Source organism: Callithrix jacchus, chromosome 6 (genome assembly GCF_049354715.1).
Source record: "Callithrix jacchus isolate 240 chromosome 6, calJac240_pri, whole genome shotgun sequence".
Taxonomy (NCBI): Eukaryota; Metazoa; Chordata; class Mammalia; order Primates; family Cebidae; genus Callithrix; species Callithrix jacchus.
Window position 1 is genome coordinate 138,249,134 of NC_133507.1, and position 13,064 is coordinate 138,262,197.

The following is a 13,064-nucleotide window of genomic DNA, read 5'->3' on the forward strand; positions in this document are numbered from 1 at the left end:
TTGGTGTTCCCTGTTGGACAAACACCCTTCCTCCCATCCTTTTCTCTGCCTCTCTCCTCGCCTCCAGCATCTTTGCCGGCCCGTTTCTCTGCCTTCGTGCATACCGAGTGTTCTCTGATCTTCAGAAAGCCTTCCTTTCATCCCATTAGCTCTTTTTTCTTTCCTTTCTTTCTTTTTTCTTTTTTTTTTTTTTTTTGAGATGGAGTTTCCCTTTTGTTGCCCAGACTGGAGTGCCAGGAGTGTGATCTCGGCTCACTGCAACCTGTCTCCTTGGTTCAAGCGATTCTCCTGCCTCAGCCTCCCAAGTAGCTGGGATTACAGGCATGCACCACCATGCCCAGCTAATTCTGTACTTTTTGTAGAGGCAGGGTTTCACCTTGTTGGTCAGGCTGGTGTCAAACTCCTGACCTCAAGTGATACACCCACCTTGACCTCCCAAAGTGCTGGGATTACAGGCGTGAGCCACTGTGCCCGGCCCTTTACTTCCTTTCAAAGCAGACTCTGGAGTAAGCATGCCCTCCTGAGTGCTAGTCATGGACTCCCACCTACTCTCCTCTATACACGTCCCCTGGGCCCTGCCTGCAGTGGGCCGAGGCAACGCCTCTCACTGGAAACTTCCTTCCTTGGCCTCCGTGACCTAATCATCTTCCAGATCTTCTCCCCACCTTTCAATCACATTCCACATTTTTCCTTTTTTAGACTTTCTTACTCTCTCTTTTTTATTCTGCTCCCTATTTGGCTCATGTCCTTCCCTTCTGGGGAGCAAGTCTGGTGTGGCCTGGGCCTGAGCTGGCCAGTGTGGTGGCCTCCACCCAGCAGTGCTGACCCAACTTGACGTGAGGGCAGATTAACTCATGCCCTGGGAAACGTGCTGTGCTGCCGTCCTGACCTTGTCTGCCTTCAGTTTCGCCATAGCCAAAGGAGGCCGCCTGCTGCTTGCTGACGACATGGGCCTGGGGAAGACCATCCAAGCCATCTGCATCGCAGCCTTTTATCGGAAGGAGTGGCCACTCCTGGTGGTGGTGCCGTCCTCTGTGCGCTTCACCTGGGAGCAGGTTAATGGGCTTTGAATTGCAATCTTCACAGAGAAGGTTTTCTTCAGTGTTAGAGTCATAAAATAATGGTTTGCAGACAGGACCTAGGGATCGTTAAGGTTCCTGTCTCAAGTTAAGGCAAAGGCCAAGAAGAGAGCTGAGATGCCACGTGAGGGCAGGTAGGGGGTTTTCTGGATTCAAATCAGGTGACACGTTGAGGGAAGAAAGCCAAGGAGAAACCAGCTTAGGGACTTGTGTTCATCTGTCAGCAGGTGCTTCTGGGACCTCTGTGCCCTACTAAAAATACTCTTCACCTGCACCACACTTAGTTTTCTTTTTTTTATTTTTTAATGTTTTGTAAAATTTTTATCTATTTATTTTGAAACTGGGTTATGAGACTGGCTAATTTTTGTACTTTTTGTAGAGATGGGGTTTTACCATGTGGCCCAGACTGGTCTCGAACTCCTGGGTTCAAGTGATCCATCTGTCTTGGCCTCCCAAAGTGCTGGGATTACAGGCATGAGTCACTGTACCTGGTCCACATTTAAGTTTCAAAATATTTTCACCTCCTATATTTTCCTCAATCCCATGACAGTCCTGTGCGGTAGGTACAAGAGATAGTAACCCCTTTTATAGATAAGAAAACGGAATCTCAAAGGGTAACGGCATACTTACTGTTTTACTGTTAACGAGGAGTTCTGCAGGATCTTGATGTGGCATCTCCTGACTTCCTGACTCAGGGATTTTGCACTCTCTAGACGGGGAGTGGGTAGGATGTTCACCGTCTGCCAGGTAACTTTACAGATGCAGAGCCTGACAAGAGCCCTATATCACTTACCCTTGAGCTTTTTCTACTGTAAATGCAGGCGTCAGAGTGGTTTTGTGAAATGAATAATAAGCCTCGTGAACAAACTCAGTGAAGAAGAAAGACCCAGTTCATCGTCCATAGCTTTTTCTAGCTTTATGCTACTGATGTCAGCCCAGAGCTTCTTCCAGAGGCCTCCATGAGCCACTCGTGCATGAGAGGCAGCTCCTCCTGCTGCCAGTCAGGCCAAGACCCAGACATGCTGTTCTGACTGAAGACATGGCAAAAAAAACCACTAAAACGTGCACCAAAACAATACCTCGTTCTTTTTCTGTCCTGGTGATCTGAAATCTTTTTTTTAATTTTAATTTTATCTTTTTTTTAAATGAGACAGGGTCGCATTATGTTGCCCAGGCCGGTCTTGAACTCCTGAGCAGAAGTGATCCTCCTGGCTTGCACTCCCAAGTCTTGTGACCTAAATTCTGCAAGTGCCTGTGGAAAGTAATCTTCAGTACATATTTTGTGTGTTTTAGGTTCCCACAGTACCCTCAGAAATTCTAGGAAGAGTCAGCTAGATGGGGCCCAGCAGGTCTGAGGTTAGAGAAAAGGCCAGCACTCCCTGTATTGAGCAGTGTCAGCCCAGGTGGAGAACATGAGCACCCAGATGCTTGAGTGCATCTGAGACGCTCAGATTGCCAGAAGGAGAAGGTGGATTTGTAGAAATATTGACATAAATAGTCTTGTCACCATCAATAAACATTTATGACTTGCCTTCAGTGTACCAGGCTCTGCTAAGTCCTTTGTAAAATTCCTCTTAAAAAGTCGCATTCTTTCCCTGCAGAAACTTGCTGTCTAGTTAGAAATCACAGAGATGAAACCCAGATACCATAACGTGACTGCTGACAAAGGCAGGGGGATAGCCAGGCATAGTGGTTCACGCATATAGTCTCAGCAACTTGGGAAGCTGAGGCAGGAGGATTGCTTGAGGCCAGTAGAGCAAGACCAGTCTGAGCAACATACTGAGACCCATCTCGTTAAAAAAAAAAAAAAAAAAAAAGTAAGAAATTAGCAGGGCATGGTGGTATGCGCCTGTAGTCCCAGCAACTTGGGAGGCTAAGGCAGGAGGATCACTTGAGCCTAGGAGTTTGAGGCTGTAATAAGCTGTGATGGTGCCACTGTACTTCAGGCTGGGCAACAAAGTGAGGCCAACCCAACTCTATTTTTTTTTGAGGTCTGAGCTTTCGCTTTTGTTGCCCAGGCTGGAGTGCAATGGTGCCATCTTGGCTCACCACAACCTCCGCCTTCCGAGTTCAAGTGATTCTTCTGCCTCAGCCTCCTGAGTAGCTGGGATTACAGGCATGCACCTCCACACCCACCTAATTTTGTATTTTTAGTAGAGACGGGGTTTCACCATGTTGGTCAGGCTGGTCTTGAACTGGCAACCTTAGGTGATCTGCCCACCTCAGCGCTGGGATTACAGGCATAAGCCACTGTTCTCAGCCCCCTAACTCTGAAAAAGAAAACGGGGAGTGTTCTGTCAGTGGCGAGTGAAGGGGCGCAGGTGGGTGAGAGGAAGGTAGAGGTGATGGCTGTTTGTGGGCGTGAGGGTGCTGCTGTCACAACCAACAGCTGCTGTGCTGGGTGGTCATTGCAGCTTTCTTCCCTCCTGTCATCTGCAGGCCTTCCTTCGGTGGCTGCCGTCTCTGAGCCCAGACTGCATCAACGTCGTGGTGACTGGGAAGGACCGCCTGACAGCTGGCCTGGTCAACATTGTCAGCTTTGACCTTCTTAGCAAGTTGGAGAAACAGCTAAAAACCCCTTTTAAAGTTGTCATCATTGTAAGAGACTTGACCAAGTCTTTAAGTACTTTATCTCTCTGGAAACTTTCTTTGCAAAAGCTCTGAGGACTTTCATGTCTGTAATCTCCTTGAGCCCCATTTGGTTTCTAGAAGAATAGAAATCACTGTCTATTTTGTGGGGAACTGCCAATTCATTCCCCTCAAATAGACATTTTCAACTCTGGCTATATACTAGAATCTTCTAGGGAGCTTTTTTGAAATTGTGATTTAATCAGTCTTTGCAGGGGGTTTCTAGCCCATCTCTTTCCCACCATGAGTCACCCAGGCCACCGTGTTTTCAGGGGACTACAACCTGGATGGCAAGGGGGTGTGCCTGCATCTGATGCCATCTTATTGAAGCAATTGAGTTATCTTCCAGCCAATGTGAAGATACACCCCACTCCCACAAAAGCACTTTTTACTCTTTGATTCTTCTTCTTTGAGATGGAGTTTCACTTTTATCACCCAGGCTGGAGTACAGTGACACTATCTCAGCTCACTGCAACCTCCGCCTCCTGGGTTCAAGCAGTTCTGCCTAAGCCTCTTGAGTAGCTGGGATTACACACGCCCACCACCACACCTGGCTAATTTTGGTAGGTTTAGTAGAGACAGGATTTCATCATGTTGGCCGAACTGGTCTTGAACTCCTGACCTCAGGTGATCTACCCACCTCGGCCTCCCAAAGTATTGGAATTACAGGCGTGAGCCACCTCACCCAGCCTGTAATTGTTTTTTAAAGAAGGTTTTACTGGACCTGCTTCCAGATTTGACAACATGTCTTTCTTTTTTTTTTTTGAGACGGAGTTTCGCTCTTGTTACCCAGGCTGGAGTGCAATGGCACGATCTTGACTCACTGCAACCTCCGCCTCCTGGGTTCAGACAATTCTCCTGCCTCAGCCTCCTGAGTAGCTGGGATTACAGGCACGTGCCACCATGCCCAGCTAATTTTTTGTATTTTTAGTAGAGACGGAGTTTTACCACGTTGACCAGGATGGTCTCGATCTCTTGACCTCGTGATCCACCTGCCTTGGCCTCCCAAAGTGCTGGGATTACAGGTGTGAGCCACCCCGCCTGGCTGACAACGCATCTTTCAATCGCAGGCTTTCCTACTTTTCACTTCTCACAAACAGACCTGGTACCCAGCCATCTCTGTCAGTACTCAGTATACATAGCTCATACAAATACTGGGGGAGCTTAGAGAAGGGAAGGAGAAGGTACCATTACTGACCTCAGGGGGTCTATTATTATGTTTGGACATGAGAATCACGCTGTGTTCTTAGCATAAGCACACTTGAGTGTTGATAGTTTTGCAATGTTGTAGGTGATGAGTCTTAGGGGGAGTCATTTCTGGTTTGGTACAAATTCAAGTGTGGCTTTGAAGAGATGTTAGCATACATGTGAAATGAAAACACTGAAAGAAGTTTCCCAGGATGATGGTGATGGCTCTAGAGTGTGTGGGAAGAATAATGCTTCATTTCTTGAGTGTTGCCTTGTGTGAGGTACTGACATATGATCATCAGTTTTCCCAGTGACCCCAAGCAGGCTTTATCTTTTATCCTGGTGAATTATCCATTTCACAGCCGATGAAACTGGCAACGAGAGTCGGTGCATAATTTGCCCATAGCAAGCTGGAAGTTATTGATTAAAGCTGGATTGCGTCTGCCTTTGGAATTCATGTTTTCCTCTCGGGCTGTCACTTAACCTGCCGTATGATTTTTGGCAAGCCACGTAGCACCGTTGTTGGTTTGTTCTTCCGTTAAGTAACGGCTCTGTCCTCTTGCTTTCAGAGAAGTGTAGGAAAGAATAGAGTGATGGCTCTGAAGTGTCACACTTCTCAGAAGAGGCTTCAGTTTCAAGTCATTCTTTGTCATTTGTTCCAGTATCGGCACAGTTTTACCCACTGGTTGAAAGGGCTCATTCTTTTCCATATCCTCCGTACTTTCTGCATTTTTTTTTCTCCATAAATATACCTTTTTCTTGACTGCATGAGAGCTCATCATGGGAAAGGCATATGACTGTAACACTCCAGCTTTCTGGATAAGACACTGTCTTAACATTTCAGGGTTATTTCACACTCCCCTCTGTTGTGCTTTTGAGGCCCTTTTGCTCATGGTAGCTGAGCTGGAATAGAGGATTTCTTATAGATCATCTTTAGGGACAGAGTTGGGGTCTCACTGGTATCCCAGCTATAGGAGGGCTGATGCCATTGAGTGCTTACTGTGTGGCAGGGCTGTTCTAAGGACTTTACCTGTGTTGGCTCATTTAAGACTCACAGCAACCTAATACATAAGGAACTATGATACCCATTTTACGAATAGCAAAACTGGCATTACAGAGAGGTAGTTCCTCGGAGCCACACAGCAAGGAATTTGACTCTGTACCAAACTAGAAAATTTCCACTCAAATACTCCTGTATTAGTTACGTATTTAGCTTTAGAAAATATGATAAACTCTATATTTGCTTATGCAACAAAAAGGAAAAAGAATAAAGAAAAACAAACTATATATATATTTGCTTATGCACAGATGCAGAGTGGTTAATCAGACTTCATATTCTAAACATAACACCCCTTGAGGATGGGAATTCTTCCCATTCCTCAGTTTCCCCAGATTTTTGTCTACACCTGCCTTAGTGACGGTGCTGATGACATAGCCTGATCGGCTGTCAGTGAGTCTGGCATCCGTCCTGCACCCTGAGTCCCTGAGGGAAGTGGCTGGACACCTTAGAGCTTTGCATCAAAACTGGGGCCACTATTACAAAGCAGCAAACCACCTTCTTGTGGTTTCCTTGAGCAGCCTCTGAGATGGGCGGGGCAGGGATTCATGAATCCCACCTTATAGATGGAAAATTATCCTCAGAGAGATAAAGCAACTTGCTCAGAACGCAGTAGAGAAGCTGCCACCAGAACCCTGGGTCCTGACCTAGGCCCACTGAGCCATCTCCTTGAATGAGAAAGTGCTAAGGGAGTGTCCACCTTGTACTTGCCACACCAGGGTCAAGCCTAAAATGGCCCCCATTTCTGTTCACTCAGGATTGGACCTTGTTCACTTATGTGGCTGCTTCTTTTCAGGATGAATCTCACTTCCTCAAGAACAGTAGGACTGCCCGCTGTCGAGCAGCTATGCCGGTCCTGAAGGTGAGTACTTCTGAGAACTGAGCCTACTGAGCATTAACATCCCATAATATTTTGCCCAGGCTTGAAAGTTGTCCTAGTCCAGCAGGGGTTGCAGTTACAGACCTGTGGGCCACGGTCATGACTTGGCATTGACTTAGGGCATCTCTCTCTCCTTAGGGCTGTGGTGCCAATTTCATCTTTCTTCCTAACATCCTGCTAAGGAACTAGTAGTACTAGAAGTCAGTATTGCTGCCTTTGTCTCTCAAAGGTGAAGACCTGTTGAGGCTGGGTGGAGATTGGACTCCAGAGTTCTCCTCTGGCTTCCTACTTAGACAAGGGAGAGCCTCCAGCAGCTTGTCCACTAAATAGTCTAGAAAAAACTGCCTATCTTCTAAGTCACTTATGGCAAATCTGTCAAGATGCTGGAAATCAGGGAAGATGAGTTGTATTAATGAAAGTAATGGCAAAAGCCACAGTTACTTTTGCATCAACCTAATATAAGCAGAACTGAGCAAGGGCTGGTGGGGTCAGCGAAATATGCTGGCAAAGCCAAGATGGGCTTTAAAAGCTGATACTGTTTTCTGTGACTACCCTGAGCCTCTTTGGTTTCTAGAAGGGGCAGCCATCCACATTCCTCCCTGTGGTGATCTAAACTCATCTCTGAGTGCTTTGGTGGGTGTGAGTTCTGGCTTCACAGCAGGCAGGCATGGGTACCTGATGCAGGTTCTAGTCTTTATCTGAAGATGTTCTGATGTGCAGTATAGGCTCCATGCTTCATGTGGCTTTCTCTTCTGTCTGTGTTTGGTTTCTTGGTCCCCCATCCCAACAGAGGGTAGGCCTCCAGATTTCCTTCAATTTTGGAGGGGGTTCAGATTTTTCCTATTATTGGAGGAGGGAGGGGAGGGGGAAGTATAATTAGAAAAGTAGCTTTTTCTCTCATAAGAAGTTAGAAATTCCTCACAGATGATTTTGGAGGTATCCACTTTGGTTTGTGTAGACTGAGCAAACCAAACTATGTGCTTTTCTTATGCTCAAAGCAGCCTTTATGTTGCACCAGCATTTTAAAACTATAGCTTTTATTGATTAAAAGAAGCTTTAACTTTTACCTAAACTAAGGAAAACAAATATGCTAAATATCGATGAAACTTAGCAATTAAACATTAATCTCACCAGTTCCTCACAAAACACACATAAGTGTCTACTCATTTCAAGATAAACATGATACATCTTCCAAGGCAGTGTTATGTCATGTGGTCCAAACCTAAGAATAAGTGTTTTACTGAAAAAGGATGGTTTTGCTGGATGTTGTGGCTCACACCTATAATCCAAGCACTTTGGGGGGCCGAGGCAGGAGGGTCACTTGAGACCCAGCCTGAGCAACTTGATGATATCCCGTCTGTACTAAAAATACAAAAATGTGCCAGGTGTGGTGGTGCATGCTTATAAACCCAGCTACTCAGGATGCTGAGGCAGGAGAATCATTTGAACCTGGGAGGTGGAGGTTGCAGCGAGCCGAGATTGCGCCACTGCATTCCAGCCTGGGCTACAGAGTGAGACTCTGTCTTAAAATAAAAAAAAGCTTGATTCTCTTCCAGCATTACCTATAAATATTTATATGTCGATAGCCATTGATGGACACACTTAAATAAAATATTTTTCCTAGGTCAGTGACCCTTCTTTTGGAAGGCTTTAATATGCTTTCCATAGGGGGGAAAAATAGGCTTTGGTATTATGGTTTGAGTAATACAGCCATAACTAAATTAAATCTGTACCCCTGATTGTTTAGACAAAAGAAATTGCACAATAGGTAGATTCTATCACTAAAGATTTAATGGGAATGCTTCTTAGCAACCACCTTGTTAACGGAGTCATTGCCTGGTTGGCCAAGCTGAGCCAGATAGTGGTTTCTGAAATGTGTGCTTCCAAGCCAGACCTTTGGAAGAAGCATATACTTCTTTAATATCTTGAGTATGTTAAAAGTGACATGTTTAAAAGAAATCTTTAAACTGCTAATATGTGCTTTTGTCCATTTGCTTTAGAACTCAGATGAATTAATATTTTAAAATAAGACCCATGGCGAGACGCAGTGGCTCATGCCTGTAATCCCAGCACTTTGGGAGGCTGAGGCAGGCGGATCACCTGAGGTCAGGAGTTCGATCAACCCCAGCCTGGCCGACATGGTGAAACCCTGTCTCTACTGAAAATAAAAAATTAGCTGGCTGTGGTGGCTCACACCTGTAGTCTCAGCTACTCGGGAGGCTGAGGCAGGAGAATCACTTGAACCCAGGAGACAGAGGTTGCAGTGAGCCGAGATTGTGCCACTACACTGCAGCCTGGGTGAGAGAGTGAGACTCCATCTCTTTTTCTTTATTTCTCCCAATCAATGCATATTTGCGAAAGAGACTCCATCTCAAAACAATAAATTAATTAATTAAATAAGACCCATGAACATGGTCTGTGTTTATGAAGGTGTCTTGAGGCCATGCTCTTAAGCAACATCGACTTCATGTAATGCTGGACTGCGGCGGGATTGGGGTGAAGGGCTGGGGCGGAGCACTCTGTGCTGTTCTGTTGACTGTACCTTTCATCTCTCTCTATTGTATGTTCATCTAGATTGGAGTCTCTCAGCCTTGGCACTGTTGACATTTTGGGCTGGATGACTCTTTGTTGTTGGGGGCTGTCCTGTGCATTTTAGGATGTTTAGCAGCATCCGTGGCCTCTACCCACTAGATGCCAGCACTTCCTCCCCAGTCATGACAACCAAAATTGTCTCCAGATGCTACTGAATGTCCTTTGGGGGAGGACAAATCACTCTCCACCCACCTTGCACTTCCCCAACCCCATTGAGAACCACTGATGTAAATAAGGAAATGAATCTAACTGTTTTTAGAATAATAAGATAGTTGGGAGAAAGTAAAGTATGTCTTTGAAAAGCCATCTAAGGACCTAATTTAATGCCACTTGATTGTTCCTCTAATGTGAACATTTCTTAGAACTATATTCTGATAATTAATATTACAAGCATATTTTTAGCAAGTGGGCATAATGAGGTATTTAGATTAAATCACACGGTTGGATAGCAGGGCCAGATCGTGTTGAGAAAATGTGGCTTTTGTAAATGGCAATAGCAGTCAGCAGAGAGAGGACATGTTAGATTGTAAAAACTGTTGTCACTGTCCCCTGGGAAATGTGACATTTTTCTTCCCTCATGGCGCTATTTGCTGGAGCTACTAATCCTAAATGAGGTAGATCTGTTTTTTTAATTAATTAATTAATTAAATTATTTTTTGAGACAGAGTCTTGTTCTGTTGCCCAGGCTGCAGGGCAGTGGTGAGATCTCAGCTCACTGCAACCTCCGCCTCCCGGGTTCAAGCAATTCTGTGCCTCAGCCTCCTGAGTAGCTGGGATTACAAGTGTCCGCCACCAAGCCCAGCTATTTTTTTTTTTTTTTTGTATTTTTTATAGGGACAGAGTTTCACTATCTTGACCAGGCTGGTTTTGAACTCCTGACCTCATGATCCACCCACCACAGCCTCCCAAAGTGCTGGGATTACAGGCGTGAGCCACCGCACCCAGCCTATTTTTATATATAAATATATGACAGTAGACAAGGTAGAAAGCTATAAACAACAAGCTAAAATTACCTTTAATCCCTCCAACAGAAAAAGCCACTGTTAACAGCTTATTTTTGCAGCATGTCAATTATTGGGCAAGATCATAATTTTTCCATAACTATGGAGCATGTACATAGTAGAGACACATCCCATAATTTAATCCTCAGTATCAGACATGTGGTTGTTTCCCGCTTTTGCTGTTATAAATAATTCTGCAAGTGAACATCATATGTATGTACCTTGCATGCTTTTCCTATCAGGACAGATTCCTGCAATCAGAATTGCCAGGTAAGTTTTCATTTTACCTCTTTGGGAGAGGCCTCTGAAGTCCAGCCTGGCCAGGCATAACAACAGTCTTCATTCTCCTTCAGTCTGCAATCAAAGACTTTTCCCCACATGACACCAATCCTCAGGATTATCAGCACTCTTTTGAGCAGTGAGATGTATGTTTGGGATTTTTTGGTTTAGTTTAGGTGTCTTTTGTTTACACTGGCTTTTATTGTTAAACTAGTGTAATAACGAAATTAAATTTTTTTAAAAGGGAAAGGCTCCCAGAATTCTACCATTCTTTCCTAATAAGCAGCTGTTTGTCTTTTTCTGTGAGTAGAGAGTACTTTTTATATCTCTCTTGATAGGCTGGATGAGATAGTGGCTAAAAGGTATAAGGTTTTTTTCTTTTTCTTTTGTTATTAAAGTAGTTTAAATAGATGATAAATTCAAATGGGGCCAGGTGCGGTAGCTCACGCCTGTAATCCTAACACTTTGGGAGGCCAAGGCAGGAAGCCTGAGGTCAGGAGTTCGAGACCAGCCTGGCCAAATGGTAAAACTCCACGTCTACTAAAAATACAAAAATTAGCAGGCCATGGTGGCACACGCCTGTAATCCCAGCTACTTGGGAGGCCGAGGCAGGAGAATTGCTTGAACCTGGGAGACAGAGGTTGCCCTAAGCCACAATGGTGACAGAGCTAGACGCTGTCTCAGAAAAAAAAAATTCAAATGATACAAAAGGATGGACAGTGAAAAATAAGTCTTTCTACCACCTCTGGATCCCCAGTCCCGTCTCTTTCCCCAAAGGCAGCTATAGTTACCAATTTTCAGGTTTACTTCTATAAAATAGACTGCACCTGTGTAAGTACGAATGTGTGTGTTTCCTTTCTGCTTCCTTAGAGTGTTCTACAACCATGCCCAGCTATATTTTTTTCTATTATTTATTTACTTATTGATGGGTTTCACTCTTGTCACCCAGACTGGAGTGCAATGGCACAATCTTGGCTCACTGCAACCTCTGCCTCCCCGATTCAAGCAATTCTTTTGCCTCAGCCTCCCAAGTAGTGGGACTACAGGTGTGCACCACTACGCCTGACTAATTTTGTATTTGTTAGTGGAGGCAGGGTTTCACCATGTTGGCCAGGCTGGTCTCGAACTCTTGACCTCAGGTGATTTCCGTGTGCTTTGGCCTCCCGAAGTGCTGGGATTACAGGCATGAGCCACCACGCCCAGCCAGCTCTTAATTTTAAAACTTTGTATAGGTTATCTACTTTGAATTACTACTTTGAATTCTCTGTGGCAAATAACATATACACGAACCCAATCTATTCTGCTGGGCTTCCCACCCCCAACCCATGAAGAAACAAGCCTGTCTTTGAGGGTCATCTGCCCCCAACGGTGTCTACACATTAAATCACATTCTCTTTCTAACAGTGCACAGGAAGTATATTTTTACATTGTTCTATTGTAGATTTCTTAGGTGTTGCTTTTCTCCCGTAGCCAGGGAAGTTCACTGTAAACTGTTCAATTTAGTGTTGATTTATTTAGTTTTATAGATTTATGTTTTCCCAGATTTGGGAGTTTTCATAAGTGGAGGGTGACATATGACACCTTTGCAGCCGGGTATGGGTTAAAGCCCTCATGGGTGACAGTGATGACATACATACATGTAGGGGCTGAGCAGGGAGCAGGCCAGATCACCCCATTACAGATGAGATGCCATTCTGGGTTCTTTTCAAAGCTGGTCTTTTTCTTTTTTTGTAATGCTGCCTCTGCTTTCCGATGCCCACAAATGCCCATTTGCAACACGCCCATCACTCTCTAGTCTGCGGAGTGTATGGGAGAAGCAATTCAATGCTAACTACATCCTATAAATATCTGACAGAAGACCCTGGAGTTAATTTCCATCATCTGATCCATGAACTGTTTTTGCCCTGGCTCCATCCCCAGGCCAGCACAGAGACATGAAGAATAGGTTTGGGGTGATGGGGAGATTTTCTCTTATTGATAAAACTTTTCATTTTCCCTTTTTCATTGAAATGATCGCAAAGCCAAGGCAAGAGATGCTAGCAACGTCATTCAAGAAGCTCATTGTTATTTTAATGAGTCTGCATTAAACCGTGCAGGAAATTAGAAGGCCTAGGTAATTGAACTGTGGAAAATTATAGCTGGAGAAATTCATAGCTCTCCTGTCAGAATGGAATTAGATATTGGCTATTGCTGTGAGGGCACAAGCGCGTTTTGATAATTGTATATATTGTATATTTATAAAAAATGATTTTTCTTTTCACTATTGCACCTTTATTTATTTTTATGAGGCAGTGTATCCATCTGTAAACCTAATTTATTCTCCTAGGTGATTTATTACATGCAATTGCCTGTATTACTGT

The 13,064-nt window shown here is 44.5% G+C and overlaps 1 protein-coding gene across 5 annotated transcripts in view; it reads left to right on the forward strand.

The window, feature by feature from the left end:
• The window catches only part of SMARCAL1 (SNF2 related chromatin remodeling annealing helicase 1), a 67,278-nt gene that overhangs the window by 21,282 nt on the left and 32,932 nt on the right, over window positions 1–13,064 (forward strand). For all 5 annotated transcript variants that reach the window (XM_008999458.5, XM_078328444.1, XM_008999457.5 and 2 more), the window contains exons 8-10: window positions 905–1,055; window positions 3,519–3,677; window positions 6,749–6,814. In XM_008999458.5, coding sequence (XP_008997706.2) covers window positions 905–1,055; window positions 3,519–3,677; window positions 6,749–6,814 — 376 coding nt within the window. The remainder of the gene's footprint in view (window positions 1–904; window positions 1,056–3,518; window positions 3,678–6,748; window positions 6,815–13,064) is intronic.